Raw genomic sequence first — 26563 nt, 5'->3', positions numbered from 1 at the left:
GCACTGTGTCCCAGTGTAAAGTGCGTGCACACTCTGAGTGCGTGTGGTGAGATTGTCCTGCCCTCCATAGGAATGCATGGAGGATATGTGTGTCCATGGTAAGTCCTGGTGTGAGAGGAGTGCAGGGGCGAGTTTGGTATGTGCGAACTTGTGAGAATAAATGTTGCGCAATGGTGTGCGCAGATTTATTGTGTCTAGTGGAGTAGTGCCACTTTTAGAAGTTGGCACTTCTGTGTGCTGTGTGTCTGCCTGTCTAATGTGGAATGCATGTCTGGCTTGTGATTGATAGGGGCTGGCTGGTGTGCCTGGCTCCAGGAGCCAGGATGGGTCTGCCCGGTGGTGAATAGGGAGATCTGCATGTAGATGGGAGGGAGGAGTTGCACCTGGGACCTGAATAGGGCTGTGCCTTCCCTCCACAATGCTGGTTCCACCTCCTGTGGTGCGTCTGATGTCCCTGGCCTCCCCTGTGATTAGAGAGGGGAGCTGAGCAAAGAAAGTGCTCCAGAACCAGTTGTATCAGGTTCTCCCCCAGCCCTACAGTTGTAGACAAAGGAAATCTGTGTATAAGAAGGGGCTCTGACCCCATGAAAAATGTTCTCTCTGCTGTTCCTAACTGGAGGGGGGCCTGCTGCTGCTGTTGAGCGCCAGGAGGTACCGCCACTGGAGACTGCCTCCCTGCTGAAGGGCCCTGTGAGCTAGCCCCTGGGCCCAGCCTTGGCCCCCCTCCCTTCACGCTGAAAGACTTTCTTTGAACTCTGTATTCAAGTGCCTGGGAAACGCTATACCTAGATTCCTCAAGAAGCGCTTTTATTTGCCCCGAGGAGCAGCACGTCTACATTCAACGGCAGCACAAAGCTGCGAGCCTTCTTGAGAGGGGAATCCCCGGTGTGGAGATTCCCCGCGATCCGACTGATTTCGGCACGGGTTCCCACCCCGCACATTTGCCATTTTTAACATCCCTAGCAGGTGTCCAACCTGCCAGGGACCTTGTGCTGCTTTTTACCACTAGCGGGTGCCCACACCACCAAGGACTTTGTGCTCAAGGAAGACGAAGCCCACCCCTCATGACCTCCGTATCCAAGAATCACCGCCACGACCCGGCTTAAACAGGAATCCAGGCAACCTGTGTGGTGACGTGGGCGGAGCCTCAAGAGAAGAGGAAGCCAGGAAGCGGACGGGAGCCTACCCCGCGCTCCTGCACCACCGGGAGAAAGACGGCGTCTCTCCACGGGGCTCCCGAGAGCTAGGGAGAGCCCTGGACTGCCTGCTTGTGCCCCGCGTGCTGCCTATTACTTGGAGCCTCGGAGGCTCCACAGGAGAGCCCCGCCTGCCGCCGAGTGTGCATGTAGATGGGAGGGAGGAGTTGCACCTGGGACCTGAATAGGGCTGTGCCTTCCCTTCACAATGCTGGTTCCACCTTCCGTGGTGCGTCTGATGCCCCTGGCCTCCCCTGTGATTAGAGAGGCGAGCTAAGCAAAAGAAAGTGCTCCAGAACCAGTTGTATCAGGTTCTCCCCCAGCCCTACAGTTGTAGACAAAGGAAATCTGTGTATAAGAAGGGGCTGTGACCCCATGATAAATGTTCTCTCTGCTGTTCCTAACTGGAGGGGGGCCTGCTGCTGCTGTTGAGCGCCAGGAGGTACCGCCACTGGGGACTGCCTCCCTGCTGAAGGGCCCTGTGAGCTGGCCCCTGGGCCCAGCCTTGCCCCCCCCCCTTCATGCTGCGAGACTTTCTTTGAACTCTGTTTTCAAGTGCCTGGGAAATGCTATACCTAGATTCCTCAAGAAGCGCTTTTATTTGCCCTGAGGAGCAGCGCGTCTACATTCAACGACAGGACAAAGCTGCGAGCCTTCTTGAGAGGGGAATCCCCGGTGTGGAGATTTCCCGCAATCCGACTGATTTCGGCACGGGTTCCCACCCCGCACATTTGCCATTTTTAACATCCCTAGCAGGTGTCCAACCTGCCAGGGACCTTGTGCTGCTTTTTACCCCTAGCGGGTGCCCACACCACCAAGGACTTTGTGCTCAAAGAAGACGAAGCCCACCCCTCATGACCTCCGTATCGAAGAATCACCGCCACGACCCGGCTTAAACAGGAAGCCAGGCAACCTGTGTGGTGACGTGGGCAGAGCCTCAAGAGAAGAGGAAGCCAGGAAGCGAACGGGAGCCTACCCCGCGCTCCTGCACTACCGGGAGAAAGACGGCGTCTCTCCACGGGGCTCCCGAGAGCTAGGGAGAGCCCTGGACTGCCTGCTTGTGCCCCGCGTGCTGCCTCTTACTTGGAGCTTCGGAGGCTCCACAGGAGAGCCTCGCCTGCCGGCGAGTGTGACTGAACATGTGTGGAGGTGAATGGGAGCCCCCCACCCCACCTCCACAAGACACTGCCCGGAGCATTGCTGGCATCCCAGAAAATGACTGTGCCCATCTTGGGGATTATACAGCTGCCCCGCAAGTAGTGGAAACGGCCATTTTTAGGCCCCAAACTCTTGCACACTCTTCTGTTGCTGCACAGGCAGCCAGCCCTGACTATTTGGCCAAAGGGCATTTGAGCCCCATGGAAGACCAGTGGCCTGGGGTCAGTACCTACTGTGATTTTTTCGCAAGGTGATTGTATACTGTGTTAATGTTGCTATTTACATGATGACTAATGTGATGTATGCGTAATGTATTTATGCACCCTGGTTTATACCTCTAAAAGAGTTTTAGGATTAGGAGGTTGTGTGGCCTATTATGGTTTATGCTAGAGGTAATACAAAGGTTATTTTTATATATAACCTTGTGTGGAGTTCCTTTTGTGGTGTGCCTAGTGTGTTGCTGCTGTGTGTGTGTTGGGCAAATGCTTTACACATTGCCTCCGGGATAGGCCTGACTGCTCGTGCCAAGCTACCAAGGGGGTGGGCAGAAGTTATCTTTGGCGTGTAACTCCCCAACCCTGACTAGAGTGGTGGTCTCTGCCTGGCTTTGGCGCAAGCCTTAGCTAACCAGAGATCCCATTTCTAACATTGGTTGTCAGCGGTGAGGATTAAGACTTGTGTTTGTGCAATACCACAGCGACAACTGGTTGCACTACAAACTCTGCATTTAGATAATCACGTGTTTGGGGATTATTGTTTCTGAGTTTCATTTTATTGTTTCTCCTGAGAGTGTCGTTTATAGATCGTGTACTCTTGCTTCAGCTCAGACAGCTATGTCCTCTGTGTCGCACGTCTCTCTGAGCGTTCTGCCAAAATTGAGTCTGCTTTTAATTTCTGTGGTCTGTTTAGATCCAGTATGTATGAGTTGGTAGAGTTCTGTGAAGAGAGAGAAACTCGCCCTCATGGGGTTAGACACCCAGTCCAAGCTTAGGGATAACCTAATCCAAAGACAGAAGGATGACTGGGAACGTGAGCGTATTGAGGAGGAGAGGGCCCGTGCCGCACGCTATGAGGGTGATGGGTCTGAGGGGAGCCCTCAAGAGTCTGAAGAGGAGGAAGAAAATGACAGGACAGGGACGCCAGTAAATAGTGAGGACCCCATGGATAGAGAGTCCCTTGCTGGGTCCAGTGTCGGAGGCAGCGCCCCATCCCTTTTCCTGTCCCCAGAGGAATGGGTAGATAGGAGGGAAGAAATGGAGCACTAGCTGGCTTTGGAGAAGCTCAGGTTAGAGCATGCCAAGGAGATAGCACAGCTGAATGTGGAGGAGAAAAAGCTAGAGACTGAGAGGGTCTTAGCGCAGGAGAGGATGGCGGAGGCTGAGAGGGCCTTTGCTAGAGAGAAATTAGCTCTGGAGGGTAGATTATCCCCTGAGCGCAGTTGTAGTTTTTTGGATTCCTCAGTGAGGGTGGAGTCCAGTAGTGGCATCAATATAGAGTCCAGTGCAGGAAGTCCCATTCCCAATTCCAAATGTATGTACTTCCCCAGAAGAGGAGTACAGGTTGAAGTTCAGGGGCAGTAGGAAACTGTCTCACCAGTCTTGGGCAGACTTTTCAGATGAATGTAATGATGCACTGGTTGATTGGATAAGGGGTCACACGGAACAGGATTTTGACGGACTGTTCGACCGGATTATCAGAGAGCACCTGCTCAGTTGTTGTTCGCCGGGGTTGCCCCAACACCTGTTGAAGGGTGGGCTTTCTGATCTAGGGGAGATTGCACAAAGAGCAGACTTCTGGGAAAGTGCCCAAGATTCTGAAGAGGCCTTGGGGAGTGCTCCCAAAAGTAGTTGCTCAGGTATCTTCCAGCCCAGAGTGGTGGAAGAGATTCAGAGTAGCCCAGCAAGGGCCAGGTGTAGCGAGAGGGGTGTAGGGGCTCACGTCCTGTCTCAGTGGAGTAGGAGTGAGTGTGGGATTGAGTGTTCCCAGGTGCCTGAAACCCAGTCTCAGAACCTGGATGGTTTCTTCAAGGGACACCAGGTTGGGGACCTATTTTCTATTTATTAGTGTTTTGTAAAGCGCCTGGTTACACTAGCAAGTGTGTCCCCGCGCTGTAATTGCCAATAGAAGATGTTCGTTGCTGACGCTACTTTCGATATTACTTGTTAGGGAAGAGTATTGTTTTCAGATGTTTCCTAAATTTAGTTTCTGAGGGTTCGGTACGCAGTTCTACTGGCAGTTGATTCCATTTCTTAGCCGTTTGCACTCTGAAGGATTTACCGCCCATTTTGGCTGTCTGGACCCTCGGGACATGCACCTGTCCCGTCCCCCTTGATCTCAGTTGTCGGGTGGGTTCATACCATTTTAGAAGACCGCGGAGGTAACTGGGGCCTTTGTCATGCAGACTGCAATGACCTATGCACAAGGCCTTAAAAGTCACCCGTTCCCTGATCGGGAGCCAGGGGAGGGTTTTCAGAGCTCTTTTAGAAGAAGCTCGCCTGGGTAGTTGTAGGATCAGACGGGCCGCTGCGTTTTGTATTCGTTGGAGTCTGGAAAGACTTTTTTCGTTGGCTCCAAGATACAGAACGTTCCCATAGTCCAGTCTAGATGTTATTAGGCTGTGGACTATGGTCTGGCGCACCGATACAGGCATAAGGTCAAGCGTTTTCCTGAGGACTCGTAGTATCCCAAAAACAGGTTCCTGCTACCTGTTTGGTCTGGTGGTCGAGCGTGAGGTTTTTGTCTAGCCAGACCCCTAGGTTCTTTACTAAATGGCTAGGTGTGGGCAGATCACCCAGCTCTTCCGGCCACCACGCTGATGTCCATACAGATGGAGCCTTGCCTATAATCAGTACCTCCGTTTTGTTGCCATTTAAACGAAGGCAATTGTCTGCCATCCAGAGTGCCACCTTCTGCATACAAGCTGCAAAGTTAGAGGCGCTTTGCTTCTCAGGTTGTGTTAGGGTTACAGTCAGTTGCATGTCGTCCGTAAGCATGGGCGAATTTTGCGAATCTCGCGTTCGCGAATTTTGCGGAGTTGCTAACTCGCAATCCGCAAAATCCACGAATTCTCGCGAATTTGCGGATTTTTTTTTTGTGTTCGCGCGGGTTTCTGCCAGTTCGCGAGGGTTTTGTACAATTTCGCAAACGCGAACTTACCTGTCGGGTCGCAAGTTTTGCGAACTTGTTGTTTCTACGTGTCCAGCCTGTTTGGGACACTCTTCTTCATCACTGCCACTCTCTGTCACCACTGCCACTCTCTGACTACTCATGCCACCCTCTGGCCCACCCATGCCACCCTCTGTTTTATCACAGCACCCTCTGGTTGTCCAGTGTACATTATTGTGGCAAAGCAAAGCACACCTTCCCTGCCTCAAGTGACCTGAATTAATTTGGGGCTGATTAATGTGTCACAGAATATTTTTTTAGCTGGCACCTGCTTCCTTAGTGCTTCCTGATTAGTGATCTTTTGCACTTGCTAAGTGCTTTCATTGTTGCAAAATTAGTTACAACACCTGCCCTGCCCCAACTGACAATAATGAATTAGGGGCTGATTAATGTGTCACTGGATTTGAGCTTTCAGCCTGGCTCCTGCTTGTCTCCCTTAGCTGTAATTCAGGACCTTTGTGGCATATGTGTAACTATTCTGAGGGTCAGAGCAGGGTCACATAATAGTTGCAAGTAGGCAACTGAACTCTGGAGGGGCCCCTCAGGAAGCACTACAGGAAATGGCTACTAATGATGAGCTTGAACTTTTGAACCTGGTAAGTAGGTTCAGTTTTGCTAAGATCGTATTTCTGCAATTTAGCGCTTATTCGCGGGGCGCGAAGTTGAACTGGGAAGCCGCGAACTCACGCGAACAGTACGAGCAAGCCATAAAATCCGCTGCTCGCGGATTTGCGGATTTTGCGGGAAATTCGCGAATCTCGCGGATTGCGAATTTACCGAAAATCCGCGAGCGGAACGGATTTTCCGCCCATACTTAGTCGTCCGCATACGAAACTATCTCAACCCCAAACATCTCAGTAATTCCTCCTACGGGGCTACATATAGATTGAAGAGAGTGGGGCTGAGACTGGAGCCCTGTGGCACTCCCTGATTGAGTTCTATTTCCTTAGACTTGAACTGTCCCTGGGCGACCTGGAAGGTGCGGTTGGTTAAGAAAGATTTCATCCATTCCCAGGCTTTCCCTCTCACTCCTCCATTTTTCAGACACTGTAGCAGTGTGTGGTGGGCTACAGTGTCGAAGGCGGCTCTAAGGTCAAGGAGAATTAGTGCCGCCGTCTGGCCCTTGTCCGCATATCCTCGTAGGGCTTCTGTTGAGGACAGCAGGGCTGACTCAGTAGAGTGATGGGCTCGAAAACCCGACTGAGAGGGGTGGAGGAGTCCATTGGCTTCAACAAATGCTGATAGCTATGTATTCACAGCTTTTTCAGCAATTTTAGCAAAGTAGGGAAGAAGGGAAATGGGTCTGAGGTTGTCCAGTATGTCCATGCTGATGTTGTTTTTTTTTCTCAGAGGCAGGACAGTCGCTTTTTTCCATGCGATGGGGACTTGTCCTGTACTAAAGAAGAGAGCCAGAAGGTGGCTGATACGGGGCTCCAGGATGGAGATGCTGTCATAGAGTCTTCTAGGGGTTGCAGGATCGCTGGGTGATCCAGATTTGATGCTGTTATCTATACTGCATAGTGTTTCTTTGGGCGGAACTATAAATACTGAGAGGCATTTATCCTCCTGTATGTGAAGGTGGTTGTCTACCTGTTCCCCGCCTGCTCTGGCCCTGTCTGGGAAACTAGCATAAATGTTGTCCACTTTGTTAGCGAAAAATTTGGCTATTTGGTCGCACGTTTTAATTGATCCAGTCGTGGGGGTGACTAGTGAAGAGAGATCGGAGAGTTCCCTGTAAACTAGGTACATTTCCTTCATAGAGTTGTCAGCGTCTTTGATTCTGGTGCAGAGGTAGGATTTCTTGGTTTTACGAATGACCTAGGCTGTCCTGTTAGTCCATTTGAGGAGGATCTCCTAGTGTCTAGAGAACCTGAAGCATCTGTAAATAGAGCTCCAGTGGTTCTGGTGTCTGGCGCTGCCGCTCCCATTGGGAGGGCACAGAAGTCCGAATTGAGGGGTGAATGGGGGATGTGTTCCCCAGTGGAAGAACCAGTGGGTCAGGGTCTAGCCAGTTGGGATGAGTTCCCTTGGACTGACCATGGTGAGACCACTTCTGTTCTGGGGGATCTTCACATACTGTCAGGTGGACAGGGGACGGGAGATCTGTGCCAGACAGACGTCACACAACATATGAGTCGTGTGTTACCCTCATGGGGGTGATGTGTAAGTCCCTAGAAGTCCTGGAGTACCAGGCAAGTATTCCGCCAAAGGGTTTAGACCCAAGGTTGGGAGGCCAGGTTCAGGATCTACTTGACCTGGAGGGAAGGACGTCTGTAACCAGTGTCCTGACCGGTTCATCTTCCAGGGGTACCACTCCAGGTGGGAGGGTGCAGAACTCTGGAAGGGGGTGCAGAGGGAAGGGAGTCCTAACCTCTGACCTCGGTGCAACCTGAGGGGTTAAACCCTAGGCTGGGAGACCAGCCATGGGAGAGAGGTCCTGAACAGGTGGGAGAGTGGTGTTCTATGGGTACCTCTCAAAGGAGGAGAGGGCGGAACCCTAGAAGGAGAGGTAGGGGGAGGAGAGCCTCACCCGTGACTTCTGGTCAGCCTGAGGGTGCAGACCCTAGGCTGGAGGTCAGTGGCAGTCTAGAACTGTCCTGTGGAGAGGAAGAGTGGAGAATGGCTCCTATGTACCAGGGGTTTCTACCCCCCACTCTGAGAATGGGCAAGAACCAAGGGCATCTGGGTGGCCTTGGGCCTGGTCCTGGCCGTGGACAGCTAGGGCGTACCACTGGGGTAGCCTGGTTGCTCCGGACAGCTTTTTCAGAAGGAACCAAATGGGTGCACCGTGGCATAGAACAGGAGGGTGTACCTGTAGTTGCGGGCCCGCATCCGTGTTCTATCGCCCCCAAGCAGGGAAGCCCATCACAGTGGTAATTGGTCTGCCCTGCATTTTGGCTGGAAGGGGGTTGTGTTGGGCATGGCCCTTTTGGCAGGTTCACCCCTAAAGCTTTTGCCTTTTTATGTGACCTGATGTTAGTTGTTTTTGGCTTCTGTACACTAAAGAACTGTGTGTGGAGAGATTGGCCTGCCCTCCATAGGAATGCATGGGGGATATGTGTGTCAATAGTAATTCCTGGTGTGAGAGGGGGGCACGGGCGAGTTTGGTATGCGCAAACTCGTGAAAATAAATGCTGGGCAATGGTGTGCGCAGACTTATTGTGTCTAGTCGAGAAGGGCCACTTTTAGAAGTTGGCACTTCTGTGTGCTGTGTGTCTGCCTGCCTAATGTGGAATGCATGTCTGGCTTGTGATTGACAGGGGCTAGCTGTTGTGCCTGGCTCCAGGAGCCAGGATGGGTCTGCCCGGTGGTGAATGGGGAGATCTGCATGTAGATGGGAGGGAGGAGTTGCACCTGGGACCTGAATAGGGCTGTGCCTTCCCTCCACAATGCTGGTTCCACCTCCTGTGGTGCGTCTGATGTCCCTGGCCTCCCCTGTGATTAGAGAGGGGAGCTGAGCAAAAGAAAGTGCTCCAGAACCAGTTGTATCAGGTTCTCCCCCAGCCCTACAGTTGTAGACAAAGGTAATCTGTGTATAAGAAGGGGCTGTGACCCCATGAAAAATTCCCTCTCTGCTGTTCCTAACTGGAGGGGGGCCTGCTGCTGTTGTTGAGCGCCAGGAGGTACCGCCACTGGGGACTGCCTCCCTGCTGAAGGGCCCTGTGAGCTGGCCCCTGGGCCCAGCCTTGCCCCCCCCCCACTTCATGCTGAAAGACTTTCTTTGAACTCTGTATTCAAGTGCCTGGGAAACGCTATACATAGATTCCTCAAGAAGCGCTTTTATTTGCCTGAGGAGCAGCGTGTCTACATTCAACGGCAGCACAAAGCTGCGAGCCTTCTTGAGAGGGGAATCCCTGGTGTGGAGATTCCCCGCAATCCGACTGATTTCGGCACGGGTTCCCACCCCGCACATTTGCCATTTTTAATATCCCTAGCAGGTGTCCAACCTGCCAGGGACCTTGTGCTGCTTTTAACCCCTAGCAGGTGCCCACACCACCAAGGACTTTGTGCTCAAAGAAGACGAAGCCCACCCCTCATGACCTCTGTATCGAAGAATCACCGCCGTAACCCCGCTTAAACAGGAAGCCAGGCAACCTGTGTGGTGAGGTGGGCGGAGCCTCAAGAGAAGAGGAAGCCAGGAAGCGGACCGGAGCCTACCCCGCGCTCCTGCACCACCGGGAGAAAGACGGCGTCTCTCCACGGGGCTCCCGAGAGATAGGGAGAGCCCTGGACTGCCTGCTTGTGCCCCGCGTGCTGCCCATTACTTGGAGACTCGGAGGCTCCACAGGAGAGCCTCGCCTGCCGTCGAGTGTGACTGAACATGTGTGGAGGTGAATGGGAGCCCCCCACCCCACCTCCACAAGACACTGCCCGGAGCATTGCTGGCATCCCAGAAAATGACTGTGCCCATCTTGGTGATTATACAGCTGCCCAGCAAGTAGCAGGCAACTGCCATGTTTAGGCCCCAAACTCTTGCGCACTCTTCTGTTGCTGCACAGGCAGCCAGCCCTGACTATTTTGACAAAGGGCATTTGAGCCCCATGGAAGACCAGTGGCCTGGGGTCAGTACCTACTGTGATTTTTGCGCAAGGTGATTGTATACTGTGTTAATGTTGGTAATTACATGATGACTAATGTGATGTATGCGTAATGTATTTATGCACCCTGGTTTATACCTCTAAAAGAGTTTTAGGATTGGGAGGTTGTGTGGCCTAATATGGTTTATGCTAGAGGTAATACAAAGGCTATTTTTATATATAACCTTGTGTGGAGCTGTGTGTGTGTTGCACAAACGCTTTACACATTGCCTCCGGGATAGGCCTGACTGCTCGTGCCAAGCTACCAATTGGGTGGGCAGAAGTTATCTTTGGCGTGTAACTCCCCAACCCTGACTAGAGTGGTGGTCTCTGCCTGGCTTTGGCGCAAGCCTTAGCTGACCAGAGATCCCATTTCTAACATTGGTTGTCAGCTGTGAGGATTAAGACTTGTGTTTTCGCAATACCACAGCGACAACTGGTTTCACTACAAACTCTGCAGTTAGATAATCACGTGTTTGGGGAATATTGTTTGGCGCAAGCCTTAGCCAACCAGATATCCTATTTCTAACCCCAGGTAATCTAGCCTGTTGTACACTGAGCATCTTTTCCCTTGAGCAGGGCACAGGCCCTGATAAGGGTAGATTCCCTCACACATATAGCAAGTTCAGGTTGTTGGTGGTGGCTTGCTGCGCTCTGGATTCTTCGTGGAGGGCTTCTTTGGAGACTTGGCCATCACCACATTCACAAATTCAATCTTTACCTGTCATGGAAGTGTTGCTTCCTTGTGCGCCGTGCACACCTTTGACAGTTCTTTGGACCTGCCCATCATCAAAATGTCCGCCATGGATATTCCTTGGGTTTGGAGTGTGATCTCTTGCAGCTTGGTGTACGAACAATGCTGAATGAATTGTGCCCTTATTTCGTCGTTTGCATATGGTAATGTGCACGTGCTCAGCATTTTGAAGCAGGTGTAGAATGTATTCACTGACTCCTCAGTGAGCTGATGTGCTTGGCGTAGAAGAAAGCATTCATAATCTGGGTTAGCCAGAGGTTCAAAGTGGGTGGTCAGTGCATCCTTTATTGTAGCATATGTGTGGGGTGGACCAACTTCCACTACAGACTTCCCCAGCTTGTGAATCGCAGGACCTCCTAGGTGCAGCAACATGGGTTGTTGGTGCTCCGGCTTCAGACCCACCGCCGCGAAGTTGGTCTCAAGGCGTTCCAACTAGTCCTTCCACTTGGCCACCTGTGCAGATGGCGGACCATCAACTACAAAGGGCTCAACTGGGGGAACAGTCACCATTTTGAGCGCTTATTTTTGGTAAAGCAAATCCACAAGCGAATGAACTGGAGAGTTAGTTAACTTGCGCTGCTGACCTGTGACTGGCGTATGCCCTGGAGTACGTGACTTGGAAGTTTATGGCCATCAGTGAAACGTGCAACCGATCTTTAGCAGGATGACATCCATTGTGGTAGCTTATCAGGGATTCCTGACTGTTCCTTCAATGTGTTTTCCGCTCACAGCTTGCTGATAGGCTTCTCCACTCATTCAGCACTGCTTTCACTGGTGAGGGAGGTGTCTGCCCTCTGTTAAGGCAAACGCTCAGCTCTTGAGGATATCACCGAGGGCGCACGCGCACAACCATGTGCGCAGAGACCAACGAGCAAAGGAAACCGGGCAGGCACGGCAGAAAGCGCAACCCTGGGAGGTCAGAGCGCTCAGCGTCAGGATGCAGGTAGTGGAGCTCACCGCAGACTGGGCAGGTCCCGTAACACGTGGATTCTTCGCCACACAGCGGCCGCTGTGGATAGGGCTGGAGATGCTCCGAAGATGGAGTGAGCGAATGCCTGCAGGCACAGCCGTCGCGGGTCCCTGTAGATGGGGCCACCAGTTGTCACCAGTTGTTCTGTCCTGGGCGAGAAAGGACAGGTAATAGACACAAGGCTGTGTTGCAGCGTAATGCGGGCCGCAGCATATAAATGACACACAGTCGCTTGTGTGGTTAGCCTTGGTCTGACCCGGATGTACGGTCACCAGGGCCGGACTGCCCATAGCGGGCACCCGTCATTTCCCCGGTAGGCCACTAGGGTGGGGGCCGGTTTTGGGCCCCTTAGGGGCCCTTTTTGTTACCAGGGGTTGGCAATATCGGCCCCCTGTAACAAAATCGGCCGAAACGGGCACACGCAAACTGCTCAGCTGCACTCCCACGCATCCCAGGGGGGTCATCTGAGCAGTTTGTCGGTGCCGATTTCAGTTCCCAGTCCGGCCCTGCCACAACCTCCTTTATTCACTCACACACTTCTGCTGGGGGAAGTACCATCTGGCATAGAAACACAGGGCTAGTGTGTAGGACACCCCTTCGTAATGGAACCAATATGGTGTGGTCCACACAAGATAACAATTGTGTAAGCTGTGAATAATCTACATCATGTATGACTTTCAGGGGAAGTCATTATCGGGAACACTATTTTCAAACCTTGGTTAGTTTCTGCTCTGATGAAACTGATCCTAGGACAGACACAAATCCGCATCCTCCCCTGGCTCTCTCCAGGGACCTGATCGAGGTGGTGGAATCTCTTCCTCCCTACGCAAGTCTTTGCATACACAGGTGAAGCTTTGTAATGCCAACTGGCACCTTGCATGTCAATCTCAGGTGTGCGCAGGGCTGTACAGACAGGGTATTCCAGGCTGCCTTGACAAGAGCCACCTCACACAGCCATTATAAGTAAAGCACCAGTTCTACTCTCTAACGGAGTACAGGGGGCATGGCTCCAGGTAAGGTTGGGTAGGGAATGCACTGAGGATGTAGTAGGAGGGTGCATTTATTCCAGGTATTGTTTTCCCCAATGTTGGGGTGGGGAGGGTGTTTATTAGTGTGGCATGGGAGGGTTACAAGTTGCAAGGTATATTTTATGAATTTGGAGAGGACACTAACAAGGATAGTGGGATGGTTGGCAGCACACCGGGTATATGTTATTTTTAAAGTACTGCTAGGTGGAGGAAGGTGAAGTAAGTAAGATCATGTAAGGCAGATGGCCTGATTACTAATCTGGTAGTCTTTGACCGCCAAACTCACGGTGGCGCAGAAGTGGCAGTCCTGAGGTCCCCGTATTATGAGGTATCCATTCGGACCACCATCGCTGCGCTTGCTGCGCTAGGGAACCACCATTCCCTGGCGGTGGTGCAGCAGACAGGGGAATACAATATACAAGAGGAAGGTCTCAGGTACGGGGCTGTAAGGGAGGCACAAAGAGCCGCCAACCCAGGTCCCAAAGGTACCTTAATATGCAGCCAAAGCAGTGGGACCCTCCTACCTGGGACCTTGACCATGGGGCCCGGGGCTCGGAGCCCGTTTGGAGCACCAGGCCCGGATGCGCAGGGAAGGTTTCCCAGGGCCGGCAAGATCCCGTCCCGGGTGCTTTGCCACTGACGGGCCAGAAGACAGAGCTCAGATTGTGGGGGTACCCATCCCGGGCCCCTCTGGGGCAACGGTTGGAGATCCTGGACCAGCCAAGCAGGGGAAGCGTCCATGGGCCCCCGGCACCCTGTACAGGGTGCTCTGGCACACAGGGGGCCCCAAGGATGGAGCCCAACATGAAGGTGGGCCGGTCCTCAGCCAGTTGGTCACAGGCTGAGAACTGCTAGACCCCCAAGGGGGACCGGAGTGCCCTGTCTCTAGTATTCCAGAGGAAGGTTACTCACCTTTATCGTAATCTGTGAACACTAAGGGACAGAGTGGACCACAGTCACAAATACACCAAACCTCCTAGGGCCCTGCCTTGGTTTAAGGAATCAAATGATCCCTTATTGGGACTTCCAGGGCAGCTGGGAAGGCAGCTTCATGTACCTGCCTGCTCTCTGAAAAGACAGGCTCAGTGGAACGGCCCATCAGACAGGTCCTGGGAGGCAGGCATAGACCTGGGCCCTTGGGGGCCCAAGTGGCCCAGGACCTGGTAGCACCCAGCTGAGAACCACTGGACCACAAAAGGGTCTGGAGTATCCTGTCCTGTAATACTCCAGAGGAAGGCTATGACCATTACTTGTTTCCCTTATGCACCGAGGGACAGAGTAACCACCAGCAGAAATGCACTCAACCTCCTAGAGCCCTGCCTGGGCTTATGAAAGCAACTGAGCACTCATCGGGACTTCCAGGGCAGCTGGGATGTCCACTTCATGTCCCTGCCTGCTCTCAGGGAAGGCAGGCTTGTAGGAAAGGCCCATCAAGCAGGGCTGGGAGTCAAGAGCAGATCAGGGCCCCTGGGGAGTCTGCAATATGGTTGCAGGGCAGGTCTTCTGGGCTCTGGGGTTTGTTGCCTCTAGACTCGCCGGGGATCTTGCTATAGGAAGGCCGCAGACAGGACAGGTTGGTAGGGCTGGGGAAAAAGCAGTTGGTTTCCTCTTCTTCTTCCTGGGTCATCACAGTTCTTTTGTCCTTCTTTTTTCCTCGAATCTTAGGAGGCAAGGTTCAGGGTTGCCCCTAAATACTAAACTTAAGAGCATTTAAGGGGTGTGCAGGTCAGAACAAATGGTTCTCTTGCTTGGGGTGGGTACACCCCTATTATGCCACCCTCCAGTGGGAGGGGGCATGAGCCACTTCCTAATTGGCTAAGTCCCCCCATCTTCAAGATGGAGAGACTGGAAGGTGTGCTTCACCTCGCCTACCTCTCCTGGGAGGTTTGGTAGGCATAGGTGGGCACACCCCTCTTTCTAGATTGGGTTTCCAGCCAATTCTCTCACCCAAAGTGGGGGTCAGAACAAGTGAGAGCCAGTTGCTGGGGGCAGCAAAAAGCAGTGGCAGCTTACGAAGGTGGCATGCCTTTGAAGCATCCCCTTTCATGGACCCAGCCCATCCTGGGGGAGGAGGCATGATATCACTGCCCAGGATGGCCAGGTAGACATTCAGGAACCACACCAAGGTTAGTCAATTTTCAAGGGGCATCTTTGGGATGCCCTCTGAGTGCACTTTACATTAAATCCAACCCTGGCATCAGTGTGGGTTTAATGTGCTGAGAAGTTTGCTACCAAACTTCCCAGTTTTTAGAGCAGCCATTGTGGAGCTGTGGAGTTTGTAATGACCAACTCCCAGACCATATACTCTTTATGGCTTTAGTATTCCTAGAATGTCTAAAAATAGCCTTAGACACTGTAGGGGCACAGGGCTCATGCCACTGTACCCTCGCCTTAGGGCTAGTGCACCCTGCTAGAGGAGTAACTTACCTAGACCTTAGGCAGCGGGTTGCAGGCATGGCACACAGGGATGTGTAGCCATGCCGACCCTTCACTTTTGTCAGAATAGAAACATGCAGACTGCAATGGCAGTGTGTAGGTGTTAAGGTACAGGGCCTCTAAGGGTGGAACAGTAGGTGCTACAGCCCTTAGATGCCTTCTCTGGTCACAGTGCCCTTGATGCACATGATAACTTTTACAAGGGGCTTACCTGTGGCCAGAGATGTGCCAATTGTGGGTACAAAGGTTCAATCTTGGGTAAGAACACAAGCACTGTGACCTGATTGGCAGGGACCCAGGGCACATCAAGTCAGGTTGGATCAGATGTCAGGCAAAAAGTGAAGGTTAACCATGCAAAAAGGGGCACTTTCTCACACAGAGCACATGTAGTCCCTGATGAACAGTAATCATTTTTCTTTTTTTTATTTTTTATTGAAAGCACAGGCAATCGAGATTTACACCAATGAGTCATTTAACTAAGTATAATCAGTAGTGCAATACAATATAGCAGGCAAAAAAAAAGAATAAGACAAAGCAATCAAAGCAAATGCAAAAGGCACAATTCATTAATAGTTAGCATAAACATCAAATCTATCCTGGAAAAGAGTTCCCCAAATTGTATCTATTTTTTTAGTGATCGATCCCCTCTTTTTTTGGCCAAAGCAAATTCCATATCATATATTTCATTCACCAAAAACCACCATTCAGCCACGTGAGGTGGTTTATCTGATATCCATACCCTTGCAATTATCAATCTAGCACATGACAGCAGAATAAAAAGCAAATCTTTAAATGGAGCGGTAGTTGGTTGCAGTCCTGGGAGTATCATCTCAGCTGATAATGGGGCATAGATCAGTTCTTTCCGCTTCATGATATCTTCTAAATGTTCCCAAAAAATACGCAAAGTAGGACATGAGACAATCTTATGCTTTTTTTGCTGGAACTTGTAAAAACTTTACCCTGAGGCGGAAGCCGGGGCTCTCAGCGCTCTCTTGCGCACTCTGCTAACTTTGACCTATTAATTGAATTTTGATCGGAGCACTGTAGTTTACAAACAGGAACACTGGTACATCTGGGCAGTCGCGCGCCGTGAGTACCCGCTAGTTGGAGCCGAAATATTTTAAACATTGTATATATTTTAAATAGCAGTTTTTAGACTCTGCTTGTCCCTTACCTGCAGCGAGATTGTTTCGCCAGGTAGCGTCTTCGTGACAGGCGCTGTTGAATCGCCTCACAGAACGGACCCGCCATCTTGGGTAGGGAAGGTCGACGGTCCAGTTGATCGCCCCTCCCGCCCTCCCAGGATACTTAAGGGCGGTCCCCTACTCTCGCTTGAATTTTGCTGGAACTTGTAAAAACCTTACCCTGAGGCGGAAGCCGGGGCTCTCAGCGCTCTCTTGCGCACTCTGCTAACTTTGACCTATTAATTGAATTTTGATCGGAGCACTGTAGTTTACAAACAGGAACACTGGTACATCTGGGCAGTCGCGCCGTGAGTACCCGCTAGTTGGAGCCGAAATATTTTAAACATTGTATATAATTTAAATAGCAGTTTTTAGACTCTGCTTGTCCCTTACCTGCAGCGAGATTGTTTCGCCAGGTAGCGTCTTCGTGACAGGCGCTGTTGAATCGCCTCACAGAACGGACCCGCCATCTTGGGTAGGGAAGGTCGACGGTCCAGTTGATCGCCCCTCCCGCCCTCCCAGGATACTTAAGGGCGGTCCCCTACTCTCGCTTGAATTTTGCTGGAACTTGTAAAAACTTTACCCTGAGGCGGAAGCCGGGGCTCTCAGCGCTCTCTTGCGCACTCTGCTAACTTTGACCTATTAATTGAATTTTGATCGGAGCACTGTAGTTTACAAACAGGAACACTGGTACATCTAGGCAGTCGCGCCGTGAGTACCCGCTAGTTGGAGCCCAAATATTTTAAACATTGTATATATTTTAAATAGCAGTTTTTAGACTCTGCTTGTCCCTTACCTGCAGCGAGATTGTTTCGCCAGGTAGCGTCTTCGTGACAGGCGCTGTTGAATCGCCTCACAGAACGGACCCGCCATCTTGGGTAGGGAAGGTCGCTGGTCCAGTTGATCGCCCCTCCCGCCCTCCCAGGATACTTAAGGGCGGTCCCCTACTCTCGCTTGAATTTTGCTGGAACTTGTAAAAACTTTACCCTGAGGCGGAAGCCGGGGCTCTCAGCGCTCTCTTGCGCACTCTGCTAACTTTGACCTATTAATTGAATTTTGATCGGAGCACTGTAGTTTACAAACAGGAACACTGGTACATCTGGGCAGTCGCGCCGTGAGTACCCGCTAGTTGGAGCCGAAATATTTTAAACATTGTATATATTTTAAATAGCAGTTTTTAGACTCTGCTTGTCCCTTACCTGCAGCGAGATTGTTTCGCCAGGTAGCGTCTTCATGACAGGCGCTGTTGAATCGCCTCACAGAACGGACCCGCCATCTTGGGTAGGGAAGGTCGACGGTCCAGTTGATCGCCCCTCCCACCCTCCTCCCACCCTCTCAACCATGAATAAAAGTAACGGACACGCACGTCCGCGCAGCGGGCGGGCGCAGCGGGCGAGCCCGTCTGTGCCCGTCCGGGCCAGGCCGGGCACAGGGCCACCCACTATGCCCGTTTTGCACGAGCACCGAATCAGACACTCACGGGACTACCTTCTACAATTCTGCTCGGCAAACTCACTCCCAACTCCTATCCCTTCAATCATTTTCCATGACGAATCTCCTGAGTTACTCACTCACCAGACAACCAACAGCCTCAGTCTGGCTTTACTGAACTGCTGATGCGTTAGAGATTAAAACACTTATCCAAGATCTACAATTAGATATTTTATTTCTCACGGAAACCTGGCTGACGCCTCACTCAGATGCTGACATTGTGAGTATGCTACCCAAGGATTACCTCATACATCACCAAAATAGAATAAAAGGTATAGGAGGCGGCCTAGCGATTATTTACAGGAACTCCTTCACATGCAGGCTACAAGAAGGAGGGATTGAGGACTGTGAAAGTGCTCATTTTTCACTCCAATTAACCCCTAACAAATCCCTTTCAGGTATTTTGATATACCGTCCTCCCGGGACCACAGGTAACTTTGTCAGCTCACTACTGGAAACCACCACCTCATCTTGTACCTTGACCCCTAATTTCATCCTGCTTGGCGATCTAAATCTACATTTCGAGGACAGTACTAATAAAACTGCTGGGGATCTTATCTCAGATCTAAAAGTACTTGACCTTCACCTGATTAACTCAGAGGCAACCCATACTAAGGGTCACCTTCTGGACCCTCTCTTTGCCAATCTCACAATAATTGAAGCTCGCCCCTCATTTCCTCTCCCTTGGTCTGATCACTTTCTCATCCCTTTTACGTGGCAAACCAGCATAAATACCGGCCACTTGCCAATTCCAAGAGAACGTGACAGACTATGGTCCAGAATACCTCTTGAAGGCTGGACACAGGAGTTAACACGCTCTACCCCTCTTGCAGACCCTGATCCCGTGATAGCCAACGATAACTTTACCAATTGGCTCACCTCCACCTTGGATATAGTCGCCCCCAAGATAGACCTAAAGAAAAAAAGTACCACCTTTAAATCTCCATGGTACTCACAGGAACTCAGGAACCTAAGGAAAATCTGCAAAATCCATGAGCGCAAATGGAGGAAAAAATGGGACCCTACCATCAAGGAAGAATACAAATCAGCGATGAGGACCTATAAAGCTGCGCGAAAAGCAGCACAAGCCTCCTTCTTTGATAAAAAAATCAAAGCTGCCTCTAATTCTTCTCGTGAGACTTATAAAATAGTCAAAGAGCTCCTCACTATACCCGACCTCCCCTCAAACCAACAACCCACAGTTGCCAGATGCAATCAAGTAGCTTGTTTTTTTCAAAATAAAATCACTAACATTTTACAGTCACTTCCACCTTTAAACGATGATAATCCCCTGGCCGCTCCATCAGCCTTCGTCACTGGTCCAACTCTAGACAGTTTCAACCAACTGTCTAATGACGACTTTCTGAAAGTCCTCTCAGACTTGAAAAGTGGCTCCCCTAATGATCCAGCACCTATTCGCATCCTCAAACAAGTCGGACCCACCATCTCGCATCTGGCCACCAACCTCATTAATGCCTCTCTTAACCAAGGAGTGGTCCCCCCGAATTGGAAACACGCCATTGTCAAAGCTTTACAGAAAAAAACAGGTATGGACCCCGCGGATCTGACCAACCTCCACCCAATTTCCCTCCTACCTGGCCTAAGTAAGATTGCAGAGAAGGTGGTCAACCGGCAATTGTCTGCCTTCCTTGAAACCAACAATCTTCTTCGTCCCACACAGACAGGCTTCCGTCCAGGTCAAGGGACTGAGACAGCCCTTCTGAAAGTGGTTGAAGAGGCCAGATGCATCTTGGATTTGGGAGGATCAGTGTTACTGATCCTCCTGGATCTAAGCGCTGCATTTGATACGGTGGATCACAAAACTCTCATTAAGCGCCTCTTCAGTTTGAGAGTAAGGGGCACAGCCCTTGGCTGGCTCTCTTCGTTTCTAAAAGACAGAACATTTCAGGTCTGCGAAGGGAATGTGCGATCCGACATTCTCCCTCTCCATTGTGGGGTCCCCCAGGGCTCTTCATTGAGCCCTACACTTTTTAACACATACATGGCCCCCCTGGAAGATGTGGTCTCCCCTTTTCGGATAAAAGCCGTCACATATGCTGACGACACCCAAATGATCGTATCATTCTCACTGGAAGAGGACAAGCTCAAAAATCTCCATGACTGTTTAGAAGGAATTCACGCTTGGATGTCCACCTCAAGGCTCAAGCTCAATGGCTCGAAAACTGAGCTCATGCTGCTGGGAAACAAAATACCTTTTCTTCCCTCCGCCATGTGGCCAGCATGCTTAGGGTTTTTGGCTTGAACAGGACCTATCCCTGAAAACGCAAGCAAAAAAAACAGCCGGTATATGTGTGGGGCTACTGCGTTCCACCAGAAAGATCCTCCCACTACTTCCGGGACCTTCACAGAAATTGCTCGTTCAAGGTCTAGTCTTATCAAGACTGGACTATTGCAATGCTCTCTTTCTGGCTGCCCCAGAATCCACAATCAACATTCTTCAAAGAACACAGAATGCTGCGGCAAGGATTCTTACAGGGACCTCCCGTAGAGCCTCAGCCAAACCCGCCCTTAAGGCACTACATTGGCTGCCGATCCGCAAAAGGGTCAAATTTAAGGCCCTTTGTACCACTCATAAAGCTATGCAAAATCAAGGGCCCCCATTGCTAAAAGCTATGATCTTCCCATATAGACCCAACAGGCCCCTACGCTCAGCCCAAGGTTATCTGGCCACAGTCCACAGAACCAGAAAAGCTCGAACTGGAGGACGTCGCTTCTCGGTTACAGCGGCCACCACCTGGAACGCTTTGCCATCTCATCTTCGTTCCGAGACCAATCTTATGAAATTTCGCAAGCTCCTTAAAACGCATCTATTTCCGCAATAACTTCTTCCCTCCCTCCGGCTTTCACCCTCAGATGTTCTGCAATTTCAGCGCTGGGACGCTCACGGGCAGCCATGCGCTATATAAGACCTAAATTTCATTTCATTTCATTTCATTTAGGTCTGCCGCCAATAAATTACATTTCGGACATTGTATACGATCGTTTGAAACATTATTACCGGTCCATCTAGAGATTTGTAGCGGAGTATAGTATAGCTGACAAACAGTCTTATAGGCTTGCAATTTTAAACTAGATGAGAGAACAAGCTTGTCAATATTATTTAAAAAGGAAGAAATGTTGTTCGGTGATGTATCCACACTCAGTTTAGAAGCCCATTTTTGCGCCAACTTAGGACAATCATCAGTTTTAAATTGGATGAAACATTTATAGCTCAAGCTGATTATCGATTTCTTTTCCCCCCTCCCCCGTATATACATACCCAAATATCTGAGTCTACTATATCCTTAAGTTTCATTTTGCCAATCAAAAAGTTGTGTATCTGTATATATTTAAATTGCATATTTTCAGGTAGTTTATAAAGTACTCTCAATGTTTAGAGCTCTAAAAAGCCCATTGAGCCATATAAGTCACCCAGCTTGGTTATACCTAAGTCAGCCCATATTTTTCCAACAGAATCATTGAAAATTCCTGGTAATCCAGGATTGTTCCAAAGTGTTAGATTAGGAAGGAAAAATTAGGTTTTATCAATAGCCAATATTATATTCCATATTCGAACCGCATCTTTAGCGGTCTTGAACCTCACTCTCTTATAGTAATTCGGGTCAGTGGTTATTTCAAGGAATTGTATGAGGTTAGATCCTAGCATAAATTGGTGAAAATAATACGGATTGCTGGAGTTAAAAAGACTACGGATTCGACCCAAAAAAGAAGCATAAAAATAGAATTTAAAGTTGGGGAAATTTAAACCTCCTCTACTAAAAGGTAGCTTCAAAAAAGAGAGTGCTCTGCAATTTTTTTTATAGCACCATATAAAGCTACCAAGGATACCATCTAATTTTTAAAAAAATAGATTATTAACAAAAAGAGGGATAGACCTAAACAAATACAGAAATTTAGGTAAAATATTCATTTTGATAAGATTTATTCGTCCTAACAGGTTTAAGGGGATCTTATGCCATTTCTTAAGTAGCTTTGCAGTATCTCTTAATAGAGGATCATAATTAAGTGTCTTAATGTCCCTGATATTGGATGTCATTTTAATAGTTCAAGTTCAAGTTCAGAAATTTGTATAGCGCACTACTCACCCAGAGGGTCTCAAGGCGCTTGGGGGGGTGGGGGGGAGGTGGGGTATTGCACTTATCGAATATCCAAGTTTTAAGTTGTTTTCTGAAGGAGAGGTGGTTCTGTACAAGGCGAAGGTGGGTGGGGAGAGAATTCCAGGTTTTGGCCGCTAAGTAGGAGAAGGTTCTTCCTCCCATGGTGGATCTATGGATGCGGGGAATTATGACGAGGGCTTGATTGGATGATCGTAGTTGGCGGGTGGGGGTGTAGAAGGACAGTCGCGTGTTGAGGCATTCGGGTCCTAAGTCGTAGAGGGCTTTGTGTGCATGGGTGAGGAGACGGAACGTTATTCTCTTGTTGACGGGAAGCCAGTGGAGGTCTTTCAGGTGACCGGAAATGTGAGCTTGACGAGGAATGTCCAGTATGAGTCTAGCTGAGGCGTTTTGGATGCGTTGGAGTTTTTTCTGTAGTTTGGCTGTGGTTCCGGCGTAAAGGGTGTTTCCATATTCCAGTCAGCTTGTGACCAGTGCGTGGGTGACCGTCTTTCTTGTTTCGGTGGGGATCCATCTGAAGATTTTTTTGAGCATGCGTAGGATGTTGAAGCATGAGGATGAGACGGCGTTGACTTGTCTGGTCATCGAGAGGGAGGAGTCCAGCATGAAGCCCAGGTTACGTGCATGGTCCGTGAGTATAGGTGGGGTTCCCAGGGCCGGTGGCCACCATGAGTCGTCCCAGGCGGAAGGGGATGATCCTAGGATGAGGACTTCCGTTTTGCCCGAGTTCAGTTTTAGCCGGCTGTTCTTCATCCACTCGGCGAGTTGTATCTCTACCTGTCACAAAGCCATGTTGATGTTGGCTAACCAGTTTAGGCATAAGGGGAGCTAACCTCATAGCTAGTAATTTAGCGTATGCTGTAGCATCTGTATTATTCAGAGAGATGGGCCTGTAGGATCCACATTCTTCCGGTGTTTTATTCTTTTTTAGGAAAAAAATTATCTTAGCAGTTTTCCAAGAATTAGGAGCCCTACCAGCTCCATCTATCTGACTAATAACAGAGCATAGCAGAGGTAGCAGTTCATCTCTACAAATTTTATAGATTTCAATAGGAAGCGTATCTTCTCCAGCAGCTTTCCCTGAGGGGAGAGAAGAGATAGCTGATTTTAATTCCTCGAGAGTGAAATCTTTTTCTAATTTTTCCATCTCTTGTGATTCTTTTTCTAAGACCCAATTCTTTTTAATATATCTTTGTATAATGTCTATCGCAGGAGAATATTCCGGAGTGTACAATTTACTGTAGTAAGCGACAAACTGTTGTAAAATTTGTTCCGGCTGAGTATAATTAGTTCCATCTGCCCCTTTTATGTTTTTAATAAATGAGTTAGCCCTATCTTCCGCAATTTTGTAAGCGTGAACCTTGCCAATTCTGTCCCCACTCTCATATTGTGTTAGCTTGTATTTTTGAAGTTTGGAGCTAATCCTTTCTCTTAGAACTTTTTTGATCTTAGATCGTAAAGTAATTAATTTAAGTTCTAGTTGATCTCTATTTGAAATGGGACATCCCCTTTCTTCTTGTCTAAAAGTTTCTGCCAGATGTTGCTCCAATAACCTAATATTTAGTGTTATGTCCTGGGTCTCTTTTTTTTTGTTTCAAATTCTGCCTAATTATGAACTGCTGAGCAAACTCTCTAATATTCGCTTTGCATGAATCCCATACAAAAATGAGTGGGGCTGAGTTTATATTAAACTCCAAGAAGTCTTTGATATTCTTTTTCAGCTCAGAGATAAATACGGAGTCTGACAGCAGGTATCTCGGAAATGAGAATAATCTAACCTCTTGCTTTTTGGAGATAGTATTAAACCGTAAGAGAATCGGATTATGATCCGAGGTTACTCTTGGGCATATTTCCATTTTACAATCTCCTAATATATTATCAGAGGCCCAGGCCATATCGATACGCAAACACAATTTGTGCGTCGCAGAGTAATATGTATAGCTTGCTAGCATAGGGTAAAGGTTCCTCCATATATCTTTCAAGTTGTGAACAGTAATCGATGCGCGAAATGTATTCGGATTAAAATAACATTGTGGAATGGAAGAGTGAAAAGTGCAAATCTTCATGAAATTGTAATCTTGGATTCTGAATTGGTTTTACAAATTGTTGACTAAAACTAATATGTCACTGATATAGAGCAATGAGCATTGTTCCTTAATGTAGTAAAACAATAAAGACTCAAAATATTGATCAAAACATTGAAAGAACTGTAAAAGTTACTTCTGTGCCATTCAGTGAGGGAGAGTTAAACCTTTACTGCCATATTTGTCCACAGATATTGGCCAGTTCCATTTAGCTCACATCAAAGTCGAGGCCTTTTTTTTAAACAACCAGATACACAATATTAACCCTTTGAAACTCACATAACACATTTTCATGAGGCAAACACAATGAAAACTTCTGTTGCCTATTCTGAGAGAACATCTACTTTCATGCCTATTTACAACGTAACTCGGCCATAACTACAGTTGCAATAGCTACTAACTATGTCATGTATAGAACACATACACACACCCTAAATTTTCTTTTTGCAGTTTTATAAAGTGCAATCAAGACCAAAAAGAATTGGGCACCAGTTACATTATAAAAGAAAACATTCATTTTTTTGTAGGCACAGGGAGATTAAGGGCCTCATTTATGAGGTTCTGACGCAGGGCAGCGTCGCAAGGAATCTTGCTGCACTGCTCTGCTTCAAAACAAAAGGACAGGAATGCACTGTATTTATTAACCCTGGGCGGAGTTCGCGGAGTGGGGCTTCGCGGAGCTACGCGAAGTGGGCGAGAAACTACGCCCACCTCCGCACTCCGCGTAGCCCCACTCCGCAAACACCACTGGCCGCCAGCCCCGCCACCCGCCTCCCTCCCGCCCTCCCTAAATACTTTGAAATAAAAGAATAAAATAATTTAAAAGCACTTACCTTGCCGCCGCTGCCCGCCGCGTCCCCGGGGCTCGCGATCTTCCGTCTTCCGTACTAATGCGCATGCGCGGGCGGCCGCGCATGCGCATTTTCTCGTGAAAATGCGCATGCGTGGCCGCCCGCGCATGCGCATTAGTACGGAAGACGGAAGACGGAAGTAAGTGAGCCCCGGGGACGCGGCGGGCAGCGGCGGCAAGGTAAGTGCTTTTAAATTATTTCATTTCTTTATTTCAAATTATTTAGGGAGGGCGGGAGGGAGGCGGGTGGCGGCCAGCTACGCTCCGTCTGCGGAGTGCCGCCTGGCTCCGCCAGCTCCGCAAAATGCGGAGTAGGCGGCACTACGCACACTCCGCAGACGGAGCGTAGCTGGCCGCCCACACTTAGTATTTATGTGATACTGCACATTCTTGTCCTTTTCCCCTGCACCAGTGCACAATGGGCTGCCAAGTGCCAATGCAGGCACCCTTGCGTCATGGTGCAAGGGTGCCTGCATTGTGGGCTTAATGATTTTGTGCAGGAAGTGACACCTTGCTTCACAAAATCATTAAATTTTGACCATTTCCTCTTTCTATGTGTGCTTAAAAAGGAAAAAACAGGGAGAAATGAAAACATTTCTCCTAGTTGCACCTCCCTAATGCCACCCCTTGGGTGGCATTAGATTCTGATGCAGTCCCATGTTTACGATTTCTCGTAAATCTGGGAATGCTTCAGATTCTATTGAGTGTTGCGTGGGAACACCCACTGCAACACCCATGGAATGTCCCTTTCATGCAGTGTTCTGCGTGAAATGGGCACATATTTACAAGGCCATTAAAAGCCTTGTAAAGTGGCTTTAATTGGCCTTGTAAATATGCCACAGCACATTGCGCCACCGGACCGTCAAAAGAATGATATTCCGGCAGCACAAAAGTGCCCAGAATCACAGGATGTTGTGAGCTCATGCCTAGACTTGAACCGACTTTCCAGTTAAAAAGTCGGCAGCATAGGTTGTTAGGCCACATCCTCTTGAAAAGTGTTAGTTTGTGACTACTTTTCATTCCATTTCCAGGTAACCAAACAAAGTGGAGGTACATATGGCACTGAAATCGTACTATTAAATGCTGATGAAGATGATTATAACACAGTGCTCTGCTTTGCGGATATCAAGACCAGCGACGCAATTGTGCACATTATTGCTTTGGGACCAACTGCAGCAAAAGAGCTTGAACAAATTGCACACATGACAGGTGAACTGTGTTCTACAATATTGCTTGCCAAACTACAACCTTTAAAAACATCTTTTCCTGCTATTTTATTTTAGGTATTTAAACAAACAATGCTCCTCCCTATATATTCGGGTCTTCAGCATGGCAGCTGGAAGGTTGATAAAACTTGGAGCTTAGTGAAAATTAGTCATTCAAAAGTCTGCATCGAAATTTTTTAGATCACTGGCAAAGAGAAGCAAAACTTGTATTGTTCGGAGCTTTGTTGATGTGCCTTCTATAACCTTAAAACACATGCCAAAAAATAATGCTGTTTTTTGCTTTGCTCTGTGAGGTTGATGTCCCTCGG

At 49.2% G+C, this 26563-nt stretch overlaps 1 protein-coding gene across 1 annotated transcript in view; it reads left to right on the top strand.

Annotated features, from left to right (window-relative positions):
- LOC147663748 (calcium-activated chloride channel regulator 1-like) overlaps positions 1 to 26563 on the top strand; it is a 642892-nt gene that overhangs the window by 311431 nt on the left and 304898 nt on the right. The window contains exon 8 of the mRNA XM_086950229.1: positions 26061 to 26238. Within this exon, the coding sequence (XP_086806355.1) occupies positions 26061 to 26238 (178 nt within the window). The remainder of the gene's footprint in view (positions 1 to 26060; positions 26239 to 26563) is intronic.

Source organism: Lissotriton vulgaris, unplaced genomic scaffold, assembly GCF_964263255.1.
Source record: "Lissotriton vulgaris unplaced genomic scaffold, aLisVul1.2 SCAFFOLD_1064, whole genome shotgun sequence".
NCBI classification, from domain to species: Eukaryota; Metazoa; Chordata; class Amphibia; order Caudata; family Salamandridae; genus Lissotriton; species Lissotriton vulgaris.
This window is presented reverse-complemented; position numbering and strand designations above follow the sequence as displayed.